A 13,919-nucleotide genomic window follows, 5' to 3' on the forward strand; every position below is an offset into this window, starting at 1 on the left:
GGCGGGACCCGGGTTTGATCCTCAGCACCACATAAAAATAAAGGCATTGTGTTGTGTCCATCTGCACCTAAAAATAAATATTAAAAAAACCCTCATATACTACCAATGGACCAATAGGCACTTAAAATCTAACTACCCAGGCTGAGGCAAGAAGAACACAAGTTCAAGGTCAGCCTAGACAACTTAGATTGTGTTTCAAAATCAAAAATAAAAAGGACTAGGGATGGGGCTGGGATTGTGGCTCAACAGTAGAGCGCTTGCCTAGCACAGGCGGGACCCGGGTTTGATCCTCAGCACCACATAAAAATAAAGGCATTGTGTTGTGTCCATCTGCACCTAAAAATAAATATTAAAAAAAAAAAAAAGGGCTAGGGATGCAGCTCAGTGAGGGAGCACCCCAGGTTCAATCCCCACTACTAGCAGGGAGGGAAACAGTACCTGAGGTAGTAAAAGTCAAGATCCATAAGAACTTTAGGACACTAGTTTCTATCCCTCACACACATTCCCTCATTCACTGATTTATCAAATACCTACTATGCGCCAGGCCCATGCTGGGGGATGTTGAAATACATAAGGCCGAGTTATCTCCCTCAAGGACTTGGAATCCAAAGCCTAAGGCTAGTCTATTCCTAGGAACCTCTATTCTTAGAAAAATGACTTAAAATATCACCAAGGTGCAATGCACAAAAATATTCCATGCAACCGTTCTAAACACAAAACATCAGAGCAGGGAAAAACTAAAATGCCCACCAGGGAATGGAGACCTGAACTGTGCTACTTGCTGGTGCGCGCTCTCCACAGAATATTAAAGGCCATAAAAAATGATACTTTATAGAGTTTGCAATAGCAGGGGAAACAACCCAAGCTGTAATATGGGAACAACGCACAGGCCCAAGATCATGTGTGCACGAGGAGCTCTGCAGGCCGAAGCAAAATGCACAGGAAAATGATTTCGGGGAAAGATATGGAAGTGTTCAAGGCACTGGGAAAAATATACTGGTCCTTTTTCTTGTTTCCCCTTTTGTGCACCTTATACACCATTCCATGTGCAAAATAAAAGCAATAAAAGTTTCAAAAGTGCCCAAGCACACAAGTGGGACAAACAGCAAACAGTTCGGGGAAGGCAGGCACTTGAGGGTGCAAAAAGAGCGGTTCAGGAGGCCAACCCCCAACCAGGGGTACAGCGAGGAGTGAGAAGGGGCCAGGGTGGGGCCCAAGACCTACCTTTGACATTGCTCAGAGACATGGAGCGCTCCTGGTCCACCAGCCCAGGTCCCAGTCGACCACTGCCGCCACTGTCCTTCTGTCGAGCTACAGCCACAGCAATGCCCACTGGTGGGTGTCGCACTTCAGCCTCCCCCTGGGCACCAGAGCCCTCCCGCCCGAAGGCTTTGGCACTCTCGGGTCTCTCTGGGTCCCGCTTCAGTTGCCGGGTCCCGCCCGCTGCTGGGCCACCAGGATGGGGGAGCCGGGCCTGGGAGCGGGAGGCAGCCATGGTAGTGGGGGCAGGCTCTGGCTTCATAGTGCCTAGGCCTCCAAAAGGGCTCTTCTTGCCACAGCCACCTGGGCGCACGGCCACCGCCTCCCGGGCAAAGCTGCCACTGTACTTGATGAGGCTCTGCATGGCGGAGGCCTCTCCGGGGGCGTGGGCTGAGGGATGCAGGTCGGCCCCAGGCCGGCTAATGGTGGCCGAGGACCGGGGCAGGGCGCCCCCAGGGTCCAGGTAGGCTTTCTTGGAGGCGGCAGCGGCCTCCTCCTCGGCACGGCTGGCATGGTGGTGTTGGGCTGCCAGCACGGCCATCTGCGTGGTGGCAAAGTTGCCCAGCTCAAAGGGCTTCCACTTGTGCTGGGGGCCGGTGGGCGCGGGAGGCCTCGCCGGTTCCAGGCCAAAGAGCTTGGAGGCCTGCTGGGCGGCTGCTGGGCCGCGGGGCGTGCGCTCGCAGGGTCTTGGCTCAGCTTCGGGCTTGGGCAGCTCCTTGGCCGGCAGGTAGGTGCGTGAGTCCGGGGAGGCGCGCAAGGCNATCGAAGATGCTGGGCTGGCCCAGCTGGCTGAGGAGGGGACTCCCGCTACTGGGGGGTTCCAGGTGGGTCAGGTGGAGGTAGGATGGGTACAGCCCGCTGGGCAGGTGGGAGAAGCCTGCAGGAGAAAGAAAAAAGGCTGCATCACTTATGCCTCTCACAGGAGCTTCCTCCCAGCATTTTCTTGGAAACAAACCATTTTGGCCATCACCCCCTGGTGCAGGGAATCCGAGGTTTAAAGCCAGCTTCCAGAGAGACACTTGTCCCTCTCCCAGCCATGCCACTGTAGGCCTCCCTCCAGTCCCAGGCAGCCTGCAGGGGCTTGGCTCCTCAAACCCCCAGGAAGAGGGTCAGAATGGATCCCCCCAGGAGGGGACGCTGACGGCCACAAAAGCATAGCCTGCCCTGCTGCTGTTTTTACCCTTGAAACCTCAAAATCTGGTACCAGGGACTGAACTCAGGGGCTCTCAACCACCGAGCCACACCCCCAGCCCTATTTTGTGTTTTATTTAGAGACAGGGTCTCACTGAGTTGCTTAGTGCCTCGACATTCCTGAGGCTGGCTTTGAACTCGTGATCCTGCCTCAGCCTCCCAAGCCTCTGAGATCACAGGTGTGCACCACTGCACCCAGCAAAAAAACACCTCATTTAAAATCTCATTTACAGATAGGAAAAAAGGACTCGGAGAGGGGCACTTGCCCAAGGTCACACAGCAGAGGAGTCTGGCTTTGAACTGAGGTCATTAGACCCCCCTCAGCCTAATGTGGACCCCGGATGAGCAGTTTTAATGGACCCCCTTCTCTGCTATGTGCCTCAGGGCTGGTCACTCACCTTTTTGGAACCTTACTGGACCCAGGATCTCTGGCTGCCAGATCTCCCATCCTTCACTGGTCCCCCCAGCCTTTCAAAAGGACTCCCCACCATCAATGCCCAGACTCAGGGCCTCACAGGACAAAGAGAGGAAAGGGCAGCCACAGACAAGAGAATCAAGAAGCCCAAGAGGAATGAGGACAAGAGGCCACCTGGCAGGGTGCAAGGAGGCCAGGCGGGCCGACAGTGGCACTGGGCAACAGTCCTGATGTTCTGCCTGAGCCTGGGGTCCTACTGGAGGTCCCTAAGGAACCCAGATACCCTGTGTCCTAGTTGCTACCTCTGAGGCCAGGGAGCCAGGACCTGTCACTAGCCCATGGGCTGATGGCTCTTCCCCTGGCATCATCTGATGACGACATTAACAACAATCACAAAACAAAGGAGTCCCTGATGCACATTATCCCATTATCAGTGCTCTGGGGCAGGGGCAGATCCCTCTGTCCTCTTGTCTGTAAAATGGGCAAAAGAGCCCCCACCCCAAGACTATGGCTGAGGATAAAGTGACCCTGAGTAGGCATCACCTGGGACCTGGTAAGCATGCCATGTATTTGCCATCCTTAGTGTTACTATTCACCAAGACTTGTTGACAGAAGAGGAAAAAAATCTCAGGAGGTCCAAGGAGCAAGCTGGCCAGCAGAGCCACCCAGCATCCCAGGCCCACAGCGAACACCCAGGTGAGGCAGGATGGCCCCCTCCGTGCAGAGCACACAACCCTGTTCCTAGATACAGAGGCCTGCCCCGAGGGGCCTGGCAGGAGGGGCCTCAGTGGCCTCCCCAGGACAGTGAGGACCGTGTGGTTTAAGGCTTGGCAGGAGCCCTGGGGTTGGGGATAGCTCTGGCTGCAGCTGTTGCCTCCTGAGGAACATGTCGCCTCCCGCAGCCCCAGGGCTGGATGCAGGATCCTGGTGAGTGCTCATAACCCATATGTGAGACCCCAGGAGGAAGTGGGGAGGCAGGGAGCTGGGAAAGACCCAGAGAGCCCTCAACATGCAGGGTGGACTCCCAGAGCTTCTAGGATCTGGGGGAGTGCACAGGCTCCCCAGGAGGATGGAGGAGGTCAGAGTATCAGCATCCAAAACCCACCAGAGCCGGGGTGGGGAGGCCCCTGCCTTCATGGATGGAAGGACGAAGCCTCCAGGAGGTCCAGAGTTTGCTCAGGGTGGGCCTCAAGCCAGGCCCGCAGACCCCACATCAAGCACCCCTGCAGAGCTGCAACCAAAGAGGCTGGTGGACCCAGTCCCCGGCTCCCACGTTAGTCACCAGCCTATTGTGCACCAGGCACAAGCAGAATGTACCAGGCCCCGCCTACAGAGCTCGCTCTGGTGGCCAAGTCAGCCGATGGTTAGGGAATAATCACACAGGTAAATCTGCCGTTACCATGGGAACACTGAAGAAAGGAGGTATCCGAGCCAGGCCCTGAAGGACACAGGCAGGAGACGTCCAGGGGGCAGGGGTGAGGGGCTGCAAGCAGAAGGAACAGCTTGTGCAAAGGCCCTGTGACAGCAACTAGAGGAAGCACCTGGCATTTGAGGAACAACAGGGAGGTCAGATGGCCAGGGCTGGGCTCACTGGCCATAAGGAGGGTGGAGGTGGAGGTGGAGGGGTGGGGGCAAACTTGAAAAGTGCTAGGGACATAAAATTGCCAGAATGGTGGGGACAGCAGCCCAGCAGCCCTCAGCCCCGCCCGCCTGGCACGCTCCTTACCTTCATGGGCATGGGCGGCCCACAGCTGCACCATGGGCAGGTTGCTGGGGGTAGGGGAGCGGAAGGAGAGGTCAGAGGGCAGGGGCACCGGGCTCCCTTGGGATGAGGCCGAGGGCCCCATCCCGCTGGCCACAAAGCTGCCCAAGAAGGCCTCGCCTGCAGAGAGAAGGGGGGCTTTCAAGCAGCCAGCCAGGCAGCTGCCACCCCCACCCACCGCCCCAAGACTCCAGCTTTCCCCCACCAAGCTCGGTGGAGCAATGGCCAGGAAGCCACAGAGGCCTCCCCACCCCACACTGGTCCCCGAGTGGACCCAGGGCAGCTCAACCAGACCCGGGGCTGGAGAGAAGCTGCAGGCCCCAGGAAGGAACCCGGGACAGAGCCCCTCAGCACATCCCACCAGGGCACCCAGGAACTCCCTGCTGCAGACCCAGCCCAGTCTGAGGGGCACCGTTCTCCCCATTTGCAGATGGAAGCCTGAAAGGAGCGGAGACCCCCCAAAGCCACAGAGCAAGGAAGTGGGAGGCTTGGAGGGGGAGAGTCCCCATTCTGAGCTCAGTGGAGCTCCTGAATCAAGGAGGGCACCCTCCAGAAGATCGACTTCCCTGAGGACCCCACAGCAGCCCTGGATGTGCCCAGGGCCCTCCAGGTACTCAGCTGCCCCCGCGTGACCAAGGCTCAGAGACGGGAGGAGCCTGGTCGCACAGCCAGGGAGCTAGTCGTGCACACCAGTGGGCATCCCAGAGCCTGCGCTGGCACCACGGGGCCACGGGGGAACAGGGCATGAATCGGGACAAATGGGGACAGCGAATATGGCAGCTCAGACAAGTGGAAGGGAGTCCTGCCGGGGCTGTCCCTCTGGAAAACAGGACCGTGCAGTCCCAGGGCTCCAGCCAGGGGAACTGCGGCTGCCTGGAGGGAAACGGAGCCCAGCCATGCCGTGCCTCGGCTGCCAGGCCCACACCAGACAGGAGGCCTCTTTGCTGCCACCCAGTGGCTCTGCCCCAAGTCCAAGCATCCTGCCCTCCACGGGAAGGACCTGGCAGGACTCCAGGTCACAGGTGAAAGGAAGGCCTGCGAACCCGGGACAAGGAACCCTCCTACGTCCCTGGGAGTTGGGCACCGTTGGCGGGCAGCACAGAAGAGTTAGTGACTTTGCAGGCAGAGTATGACTGGCTCCCAGAGGGCCCGGGTCCTGCCGCAGCCCCCTGCAGGGTCTGCAGACCAGTGCAAACTGCCACCTCCCAGTGGCACAGATCCCAGGGTCCACCCCAGCTCCTTCGGGTACATGTATAGAAACAGGTCATGAGGGCCACAGGCCCCGCTGGGGTCCCCCAGAGTGGAGGGAGCGGCAGCAGAGCCACGGGGGCGGCCCTGGGCCTCAGGCCCATCCCCGCAGCCTGTGTCCAGCCCCCCACGCCCCAACCCAGCCCCTCACCAGACTCCAGCGCCACACCCTCGGGCCCCAGAGCCATGGTGGCCACTCAGTCCATCCATGTGGCCCAGCCGAGCCCCAGGCTTCCTCCTTGGCGTGACAAGCGGGCGGTGGAAGGCTCCGGAAGCCAGCAGCCAGAGGTTTGCGCAAGGGCTTACATCAGCCGCCAGCTCTTCCTGCCCCGGCTCGCGGAAGCCCAGCGGCCAGGCCTGCCCCTGCCTGGGCTTGTGAAACCTGCCCAGCAGCGCCCCGGGCTGGAGAGGCACTGGGCCCGGATGCCACCAACGGCTCCTGCCTGCCACACGGCCTCAACCGTGCCCCAACTCCCTCCCTGGGGGCTGGGCGGAGGCAGCTGGGGAAACCCAGGGCTGGGCAGCTCTAAGGTGGGCCCACCGCCCGGCTTGCTGCGACTGGAGCAGGGTGAGGTCAGGGACTTCTGGCACAAGCAAGTGCCCACCACCACAGTGGGATGTCAATCAGGGAGACTTCTGGCTTTGCACACCCCAGGTACCCACCCTGGCCCCTCGGCCCTCCCTCGGCCTCCCTCAGCCTCCCTTGGCCTCCCTCAGCCTTCCCTGGGCCTCAAGAAGACCTCCGGCAGCCACATAGTCCAAGCAGAACCACCTGTGTCATCTGACCACGGTCACATGCCCATCTCTTCCCACCAAGCAGCTCCCTAATTGACAGTGGGACATATTCTGCTTCCCACACATCCTGTGCCCAGGGCCAGGCCCCCCAGGGACATCCCCTTTGGGCCAACAGGCTGAGCATTATATCTAATGCCCCCAGGGCCAGAGCCCAGACACACATTAGGATGTGGACAGAAGGTCAGGGCAGCCCCTGACACACAGAGGGACTCCACAAACCCTGAAGGCCACCTGCCACCCTGGGCCATTCTACCTGGCCTCCCCGGGCTGGAGTGAGGATGGCAGCTGCCCCTGGCCACGTGTGGCCAGTGTCTCCAGACTCTCAATGGAGCCCTCCAGGAGCCTGTGGTACCAACACCCATGACCACCAGTTGCTCACACCCTGCCACGGAATCGAACAGTGGCCACCTCCAGTTTACTGGCTGCAGAGGTCTAGGGGACAGTGACAGGACCAGAGCTCAGTGGCCTCTCAAAGAATCCCTGAGGTGGGGTTTCCTTCCCTCCAGCCTGGCTTCCTGATGGAGGTCCCTGGCCGCCCCCTGGTGACTGCAGACCTCCTGCCAAGCTGCTCACCATAATTATCTTACTTGACACCTTAAGAGCCAAGACCAATGGCTGTCAAAACCTAACACCCAGCAACAACAAATTGTCCCTCTCCACTGATGGCAGAGAAAACAGCCAAGCTAACTGCATGAACACCTGGCACCACAGGTGCTTAACCCCTCTGGAAAAGCAACTCACCCAGGCCTTTTGTGGAGAGGGGATGATTGACAACCCAAGGTCACACAGGCATGCATCTGGGGACAGAGCCCGAGCAGAGCTGGGACAGGAACTCAGACCAGCTCCAGAGCCCAACAACTCAAATCTAAATGCCTCCTTCTGAGTAGTCACACAAGGGTCCCCGACACGCATGCATGAAAACACACACACACACACACACACACACACATACAGCGTTCCCTTTCTCCACCGTCCTGCCTGTCATCCTCCACAGACTGCAAACCACCTCTGTGTCCATCAGGTGGGATCATACATGACATCCAACAGTGCTAGGCCGACAGGGCCCACAGCTGCTCGGCGTCTGTGCTTGCAATGCAGGAACCACTGGTCACACGTGTGGCTACTGAGCACTTGAAATGTGGCCAGGGAGACGAAGGAACTGCATTTTTTTATTTCATTGTATTTTAATTAATTTAGGTTTCATTTAGCAACATTCCGGTAAAGTAAAGGGAGCCGTAAAGTACAGACAGTGGGCAGGAGTGGACACCGTCTCCACGGGGAGAATCCGGCGGAGGTCATCACCAGGAGAGAGCAGAGAGGCAGATCCTGGCTCTCAGGACCACTGGTTCTGTGATTTGGGGTAATTTTCTTAATTTCCCCAGGCTGTTGGGAGTGGATATTGTAGTAACAGCTGCCCCCCCAGGGCTGATGCCGAGATTAAAGGAGCTCCTATTCAGTAAAATGCTTTGAACATCATCTGGCACTTGGTGCCGTGTAATGTCAGCCACTATTGTTATTCTTCTTATTTATGGTGGCAAAACCTGGGGCTCAGAGAAGAGAAGCAACTCCTCCAAGGTCAGGGTCCAAGTGGGGCCACTTTCTCCACCCAAATGCCATTTGTCCTCACTTAGAAGAAAAACTCAATTGTGAAACAAGGGAGTTGGTGTTTGCTCATTATGAAAGCACTAAATATCACTGAACTGTACAATTTTCCCAACAGTTAATTTCGTGTTATGTGAATTTCCTTTCTGTTAAAAAAAAAAAAAAAATTAAAAAATAAAATGCAACCGCTGCCCGGCTTCCTATTCCAGAGCCACATCTCACTGCCCGCAGAGCCCTCGAAACTCTTCCCGGATCCTGGCTCAGACGCACCCCTGCAGCCCTGGGAATTCCTGTTCCCCTTATTTTACAGAGTAAGAAACTGAGGCCAGATGTAGTGGCACATGCCTGTAATCCCAGCGGCTCAGGAGGCTGAGGCAGGAGGATCATGGGTTCAAAGCCAACCTCAGCAATAGTGAGGCACTAAGCAACTCAGTGAGATCCTGTCTCTAAATAAAATACAAAATAGGGCTGGGGATGTGGCTCAGTGGTCAAATGCCCCTGAGTTCATTCCCTGGTACGAAAATAAAAAAGTCTCAGCTCCAGAAACAAGTCACATTTGGCCAAATTCAATCACACGGACGACCTCTAATCCTAAACAGATCAATGCATCACACAGAGCGAAATTGAGGCTCAGAAAGGAAGCACCAGGTACTCACGGAGCTCCTGAGTCAGGAGTTAAACATTCCACCGTGCACCACGAACATGAATCCAGCAACACCCAAGGGCTCTGCAAGGTGGGGGCAAACAAGGGCCCCCCGACTCCCAGACACAACGGGCATCTACCTGGGTGTCTCTGCTCCTGTGCAAATATTCAATAACATTAACAATAAAAATAACAACCGGGCTGGGGGTGTGGCTCAAGCGGTAGCACGCTCGCCTGGCATGCGTGCGGCCCGGGTTCAATCCTCAGCACCACATACAAGACAAAGATGTTGTGTCCGCCAAAAACTAAAAAATAAATATTAAATAAAATCCTCTAAATAAATAAATAAAATAACAACCAACTTTTGGAGCCCTTTCATTATACGCAAGGTGATGAGCCAAGCACACTCATGATTGGCTTGTGTCCTTCTCGTAGCCACCAAAGGAAGGAGTTAGTCACAGTGTCCGGCATTTCCAAGGAGGGACACAGGCAGAGACTCAGGGCTGGCCAGGTGACCAGGGAGTGGAATTGGAGTCCAGACAAGGTGCTTCCCCCCTCCAAGGGCTCTCATGTGCTGGGGCTGGGGCTCTCTCAGGGGCTGCTGGATGCCAGGTCCCTGGCAGAGAGGTGGTGAGACAGCACTGACGTAGGCCCGTGGAATCCTGCCTTTGTAATGGATGGGGCCACTAAGGACCCCTCCACAAGCTAGGCTATATACAGCAATCCTCCCTTATCCACAGTTTCAGCCAAGGCCCAAAAAATATTACATGAAAAATTCCAGAAAGAAACAATAAGTCTGTTTATCTGTTTGACATGGGGAGGGGTCTCACAATGTTATCCAGGATGACCTCAAATTCCTGGGCTCAAGAGATCCTCCTGTCTCAGCCTCCCCTCCGGGGCAGCTGGGCCTACAGGTATGCACTGCCACTCCCTGTTGATAAGTTTTAGACTGCATGCCATTCTGAGCAATAAGATGATGAAATCTCCTGCAGTCTAGCTGTACTCCCACGGAGAGCTTAATCATCCTTCTGTGCAGCGTATGCAGGTTGTATATGCTACCCACCCATCAATCACTTAGTGCAGCCATGCTTCTGCCTAACACTAGGTCGCAGTGCTCACACCGTCCCCCTCACTTCACCTTATCATGCAGATCCTAGAAGGGTGAGTACCGTGCAGAACTTCCAGAGACACCACATTCACCCCACCAATATATTCTAGTATATTGTTTTCATTGTTCTATTTTGTTAATAGCTATTCTTAATCTCTTAGGGTACCTAATTTGTAAATTAAAACTTGTCCCAGGTAGGAATATATAAGAAACAACCTAGTCTATGTAGGGTTCGTTGCTATCTGCAGTCTCAGGGATCCACTGGGGGTCTCAGAATGAATCCCCATGGGAAGGTGGGACTCCCGCACTGGGCTCCTGCAGCCCTTGCTGGTGGGAGCCGGATGAGGATGTGGTGGGTATGGAGGTTTGGTAAACAGTAAGGACCCAGCCACAGGAAAGCAAATACACATACCCTACTACACACACCCTTACTCCTCTTCCAGAGCTCAGGCGACACCAGGCCATCTCTAGCCACCCTATTTTAAGTTGCAACCCACTGCACACCTTCCCAGAATGTGTTTCTCCAGTGCTTTCCACTGCTGATGAGACCTCAGTTCCCTATTTATTGGCTCCGCTCCCAAGAAAAGCAGCTTGCAATAAGCTATTGAGTGATGCTGTGTTCCAATAAAACTTTATTTACAGAAGCAGGAAGTGAGCCGGATTTAGCCCTAGTTTGCATTACCATGTGGGTCTTGGTTGACTTCATCCTCAGTGCACACAGTAAGTGATCAATTAGTATCTAAGAATGGGGGGAGCCACAAGGTCACAAGGCCTATATGGGGCTTGCCAAGGGCTTCATTTCCCCTGTCCTTTCTATGGAAAAGGAGACAGAGACTTTGACTCCAATACCTATACTTTTCTACTCAGCAATACCACCAGACACAAGCCATGGAGCGTCCACTAGGCTGTGGCTGCCTATCTTCAATCCCAAAGGCCCCTTTGTTACCAAATACAGAACAAATATATTTCACCCCCTGCCCCATGCTAGTGATGGAACCCAGGGCACATGCTAGACAAGCACTCTATGGATGACCCATACCCCCAGCCCCAGCCTTTTACATTTAAAAATGGTCTGGCCTCTCCAGGCAGGATGGTGTACACCTGTAATCCCATCAGCTTGGGAGGCTGAGACAGGAGAATCGCAAGTTCAAAGCCAGCCTCAGCAAAAAGCCAGGTGCTAAGCAACTCAGTGAGATCCTATCTCTAAATAAAATACAAAATAGGGCTGGGGATGTGGCTCAGTGGCCAAGTGCCCCTGAGTTTAATCCCCGGTACACCTTAAAAAAAAAAAAAATGATCTGGCCTTTCCAAGCAACTGTACCCTGAACATCCCTGAAGATGTCAGAAAAGACTAAGAGAACCCTTCAGCATGACCCAATGAGGGCTGTTACTCAGGAAAGAGCCCATTCCCGCCAAACACCGACACTTGGCTTAGATGTTTCTATGACACTGCTAGAAACTGAGCCAGAGAATGGACCCATGTTCTGGCTTGTCCTTCCTAAAAATCCCAAGCAATCCATAGGGCAAGACCTGTACAGGGTCGAAATCAGGAAACACTTCAATGACGTTGGCTTCACAAAGAAGTGTTAAAACACGGTGATGTCACCTTCATCTGTCAAATCAGCAAAATTTTAGCTGATTGTGGAGGGTGAGAGTGAGAAGCAGCCCAGCGATGGGGAGCACAGAGCCAGCTATTCGGTCCCAGCCTCAGGAAGGTAAATCACAGGCCTTCTCCAGGCCTGAAGATGCTCAGCCCTCGTGGGGGGAATCTCCCAAGGAAATAACCAGGCCAACCTGGTTTGCATTAGCATGTGGGTAATGCCTGAGACGCTCAACGCAGCCACGCTGATCTGGACAGGGAAATCAGTGCTGATCAAGACCCCACAGAGTGTGAGCGTGTGCACACACATACCAACGGAGAAGCTCTAGAAATGACTCCGACATTGAAAGCAGGGATTTGAGCAGATATCTGCACCCCCACGTCCACCGCAGCACTATTCACAACAGCCCAAAGCTGCCAACGACCCCAGTGCCCATCCACAGATGAGCAGAGAAACACAATGCGACCCGTCCACACGACAGAATGCCACTCCACCCCAGCAAGGAAGGAGGTTCTACCACTAACTACGACAAAGGACAGATACTACATGATTCCACCTAGAGGAGGATTTGGTGAAATTCACTGAGAGGGAAAATCGGGGAGGGGAACAGGAAAGGAGGGGTGGGAGTTAGTGTGGAATGGGTGCAGAGTTCCAGACGATGAGAAAGTTCTGGAAATGGATGGTGGTGATAACTCTCTGCTTAAAAATGATGATGGTGGTAAATATGTCATGTGATTATCACAATTTTTTCCAGAAACCCAAAGGGTTGAGAATAGCAGAGGCAATCTTGAAGATGAAGAACAGAGTTCAAGGACTCAAGCCATTAAGTATCAACACACTGCTGACCCCACCGCACTGGTACACACTTGTAACCCTAGCAACTCTGAAGGCTGAGGCAGGAGGTTCACAAGTTCAAGGCCAGGCTGGCAACTCAGCAAGATCCTATTGCAAAAAAAATTTTTTTAAATATTTTGTTTTAGTTGTAGTTTGACACAATACCTTTATTTTATTTTTAGATGGTGCTGAGGATGGAACCCAGAGCCCCACACGTGCTAGGCGAGTGCTCTACCACTGAGCCACAACCCCAGCCCCCGCAAAAAAAAAAAAAAATTTTAAAGGGGCTGAAGATGTAGCTCAGTGGTAGAACACGTGCCTATAATGTGCAAAGCCCTGGGTTCAACCCCCAGCACAAACACATACACACAAAAAAAAAAGAAAGAAAAAAGAAAAAAACACAACACACAGATACCTGCAATAGTGGAGTCAGTCAGAACTTGGACTTGGCACATGGCATTGTGGACCTACGGAACAGGGCAGCCCAGAGACAGACTTGTGCATAAGGGAAAGCTATAAATCTTGGCCACTGCCTCACACCATTCACAGAAATCAAGTCCACATAAATAAGTGGATTTAAAAAACAAAATTTTAAAAAGCCAATAAAACAAAAATTCTAATAGACTTTATAAGTGCCAAAAAAGATTTCTCTTTCTTATTTTTTATTTACTCATTTATGCGTGTGTGTGTGTGTGTGTGTGTGTGTGTTTTGTGTTGCTATAAATGTTCTATGTTGCTACAGATGAAATTCAGGGACTTACGCATGGTAGACAAGTGCCCTATCACTGAGTTGTACCCCAGCCCACTGGCAAAGATTTCCTAAAGACCATAAAAGCATCACTAACCATGAAGTTAATACTGATATGCTAGATTATATAAAAATTAGGAACTTCTATTCATCAAACGACACAACTAGGTAAAAGAAAAAGCAAGTCACTGCATGGAAGATCTATATTAATATGGCTTGTAACCAGAATAGATAAAGAGTTCTTGCAAATCAATAAGAAAAATACAACTTGAGGGCTGCGGTTGTGGCTCAGTGGTAGAACATTTACCTAGCATGTGTGAGGCACTGGGTTCAATTCTCAGCACCACATTAAAAAATAAATAAATAAAGATCTTGGGTCCACCTGCAGCTAAAAATATCTTTTTAAAAAAAGAAAAAATACAACTTGATATGCAAATGGGAAAAGGATGGTCATAAATAAGGAAGTCCAAACAGTTAGTAAATTTATGGCAAGGTATTCACCTTCTTAAACCACCAGGGAAATGCGAATGAATTAACAACTACAGGGCTGGACCGTGGCTCAGAGGTAGAGTGTATGCCTACCATATTCCATCCCCAGGACCACTCAAAAAAAGAAAACTTCCCACACATTCACCAGAATAGTTAAAATGTAAAAAAAAAAAAAAAAAAAAAAAGGGCAATGGAAAAATATACAGAAAGGACATAGGATGAA

General features: G+C 53.2%; 1 protein-coding gene across 1 annotated transcript in view; it reads right to left on the bottom strand.

Annotated features, from left to right (window-relative positions):
• The window catches only part of Tnrc18 (trinucleotide repeat containing 18), an 89,690-nt gene that overhangs the window by 59,024 nt on the left and 16,747 nt on the right, over positions 1–13,919 (bottom strand). The window contains 3 exon segments of the mRNA XM_048785180.1: positions 1,225–2,009; positions 2,011–2,137; positions 4,593–4,748. Coding sequence (XP_048641137.1) covers positions 1,225–2,009; positions 2,011–2,137; positions 4,593–4,748 — 1,068 coding nt within the window.

The sequence above is a fragment of the Marmota marmota genome, unplaced genomic scaffold (genome assembly GCF_001458135.2).
Source record: "Marmota marmota marmota unplaced genomic scaffold, marMar, whole genome shotgun sequence".
NCBI classification, from domain to species: Eukaryota; Metazoa; Chordata; class Mammalia; order Rodentia; family Sciuridae; genus Marmota; species Marmota marmota.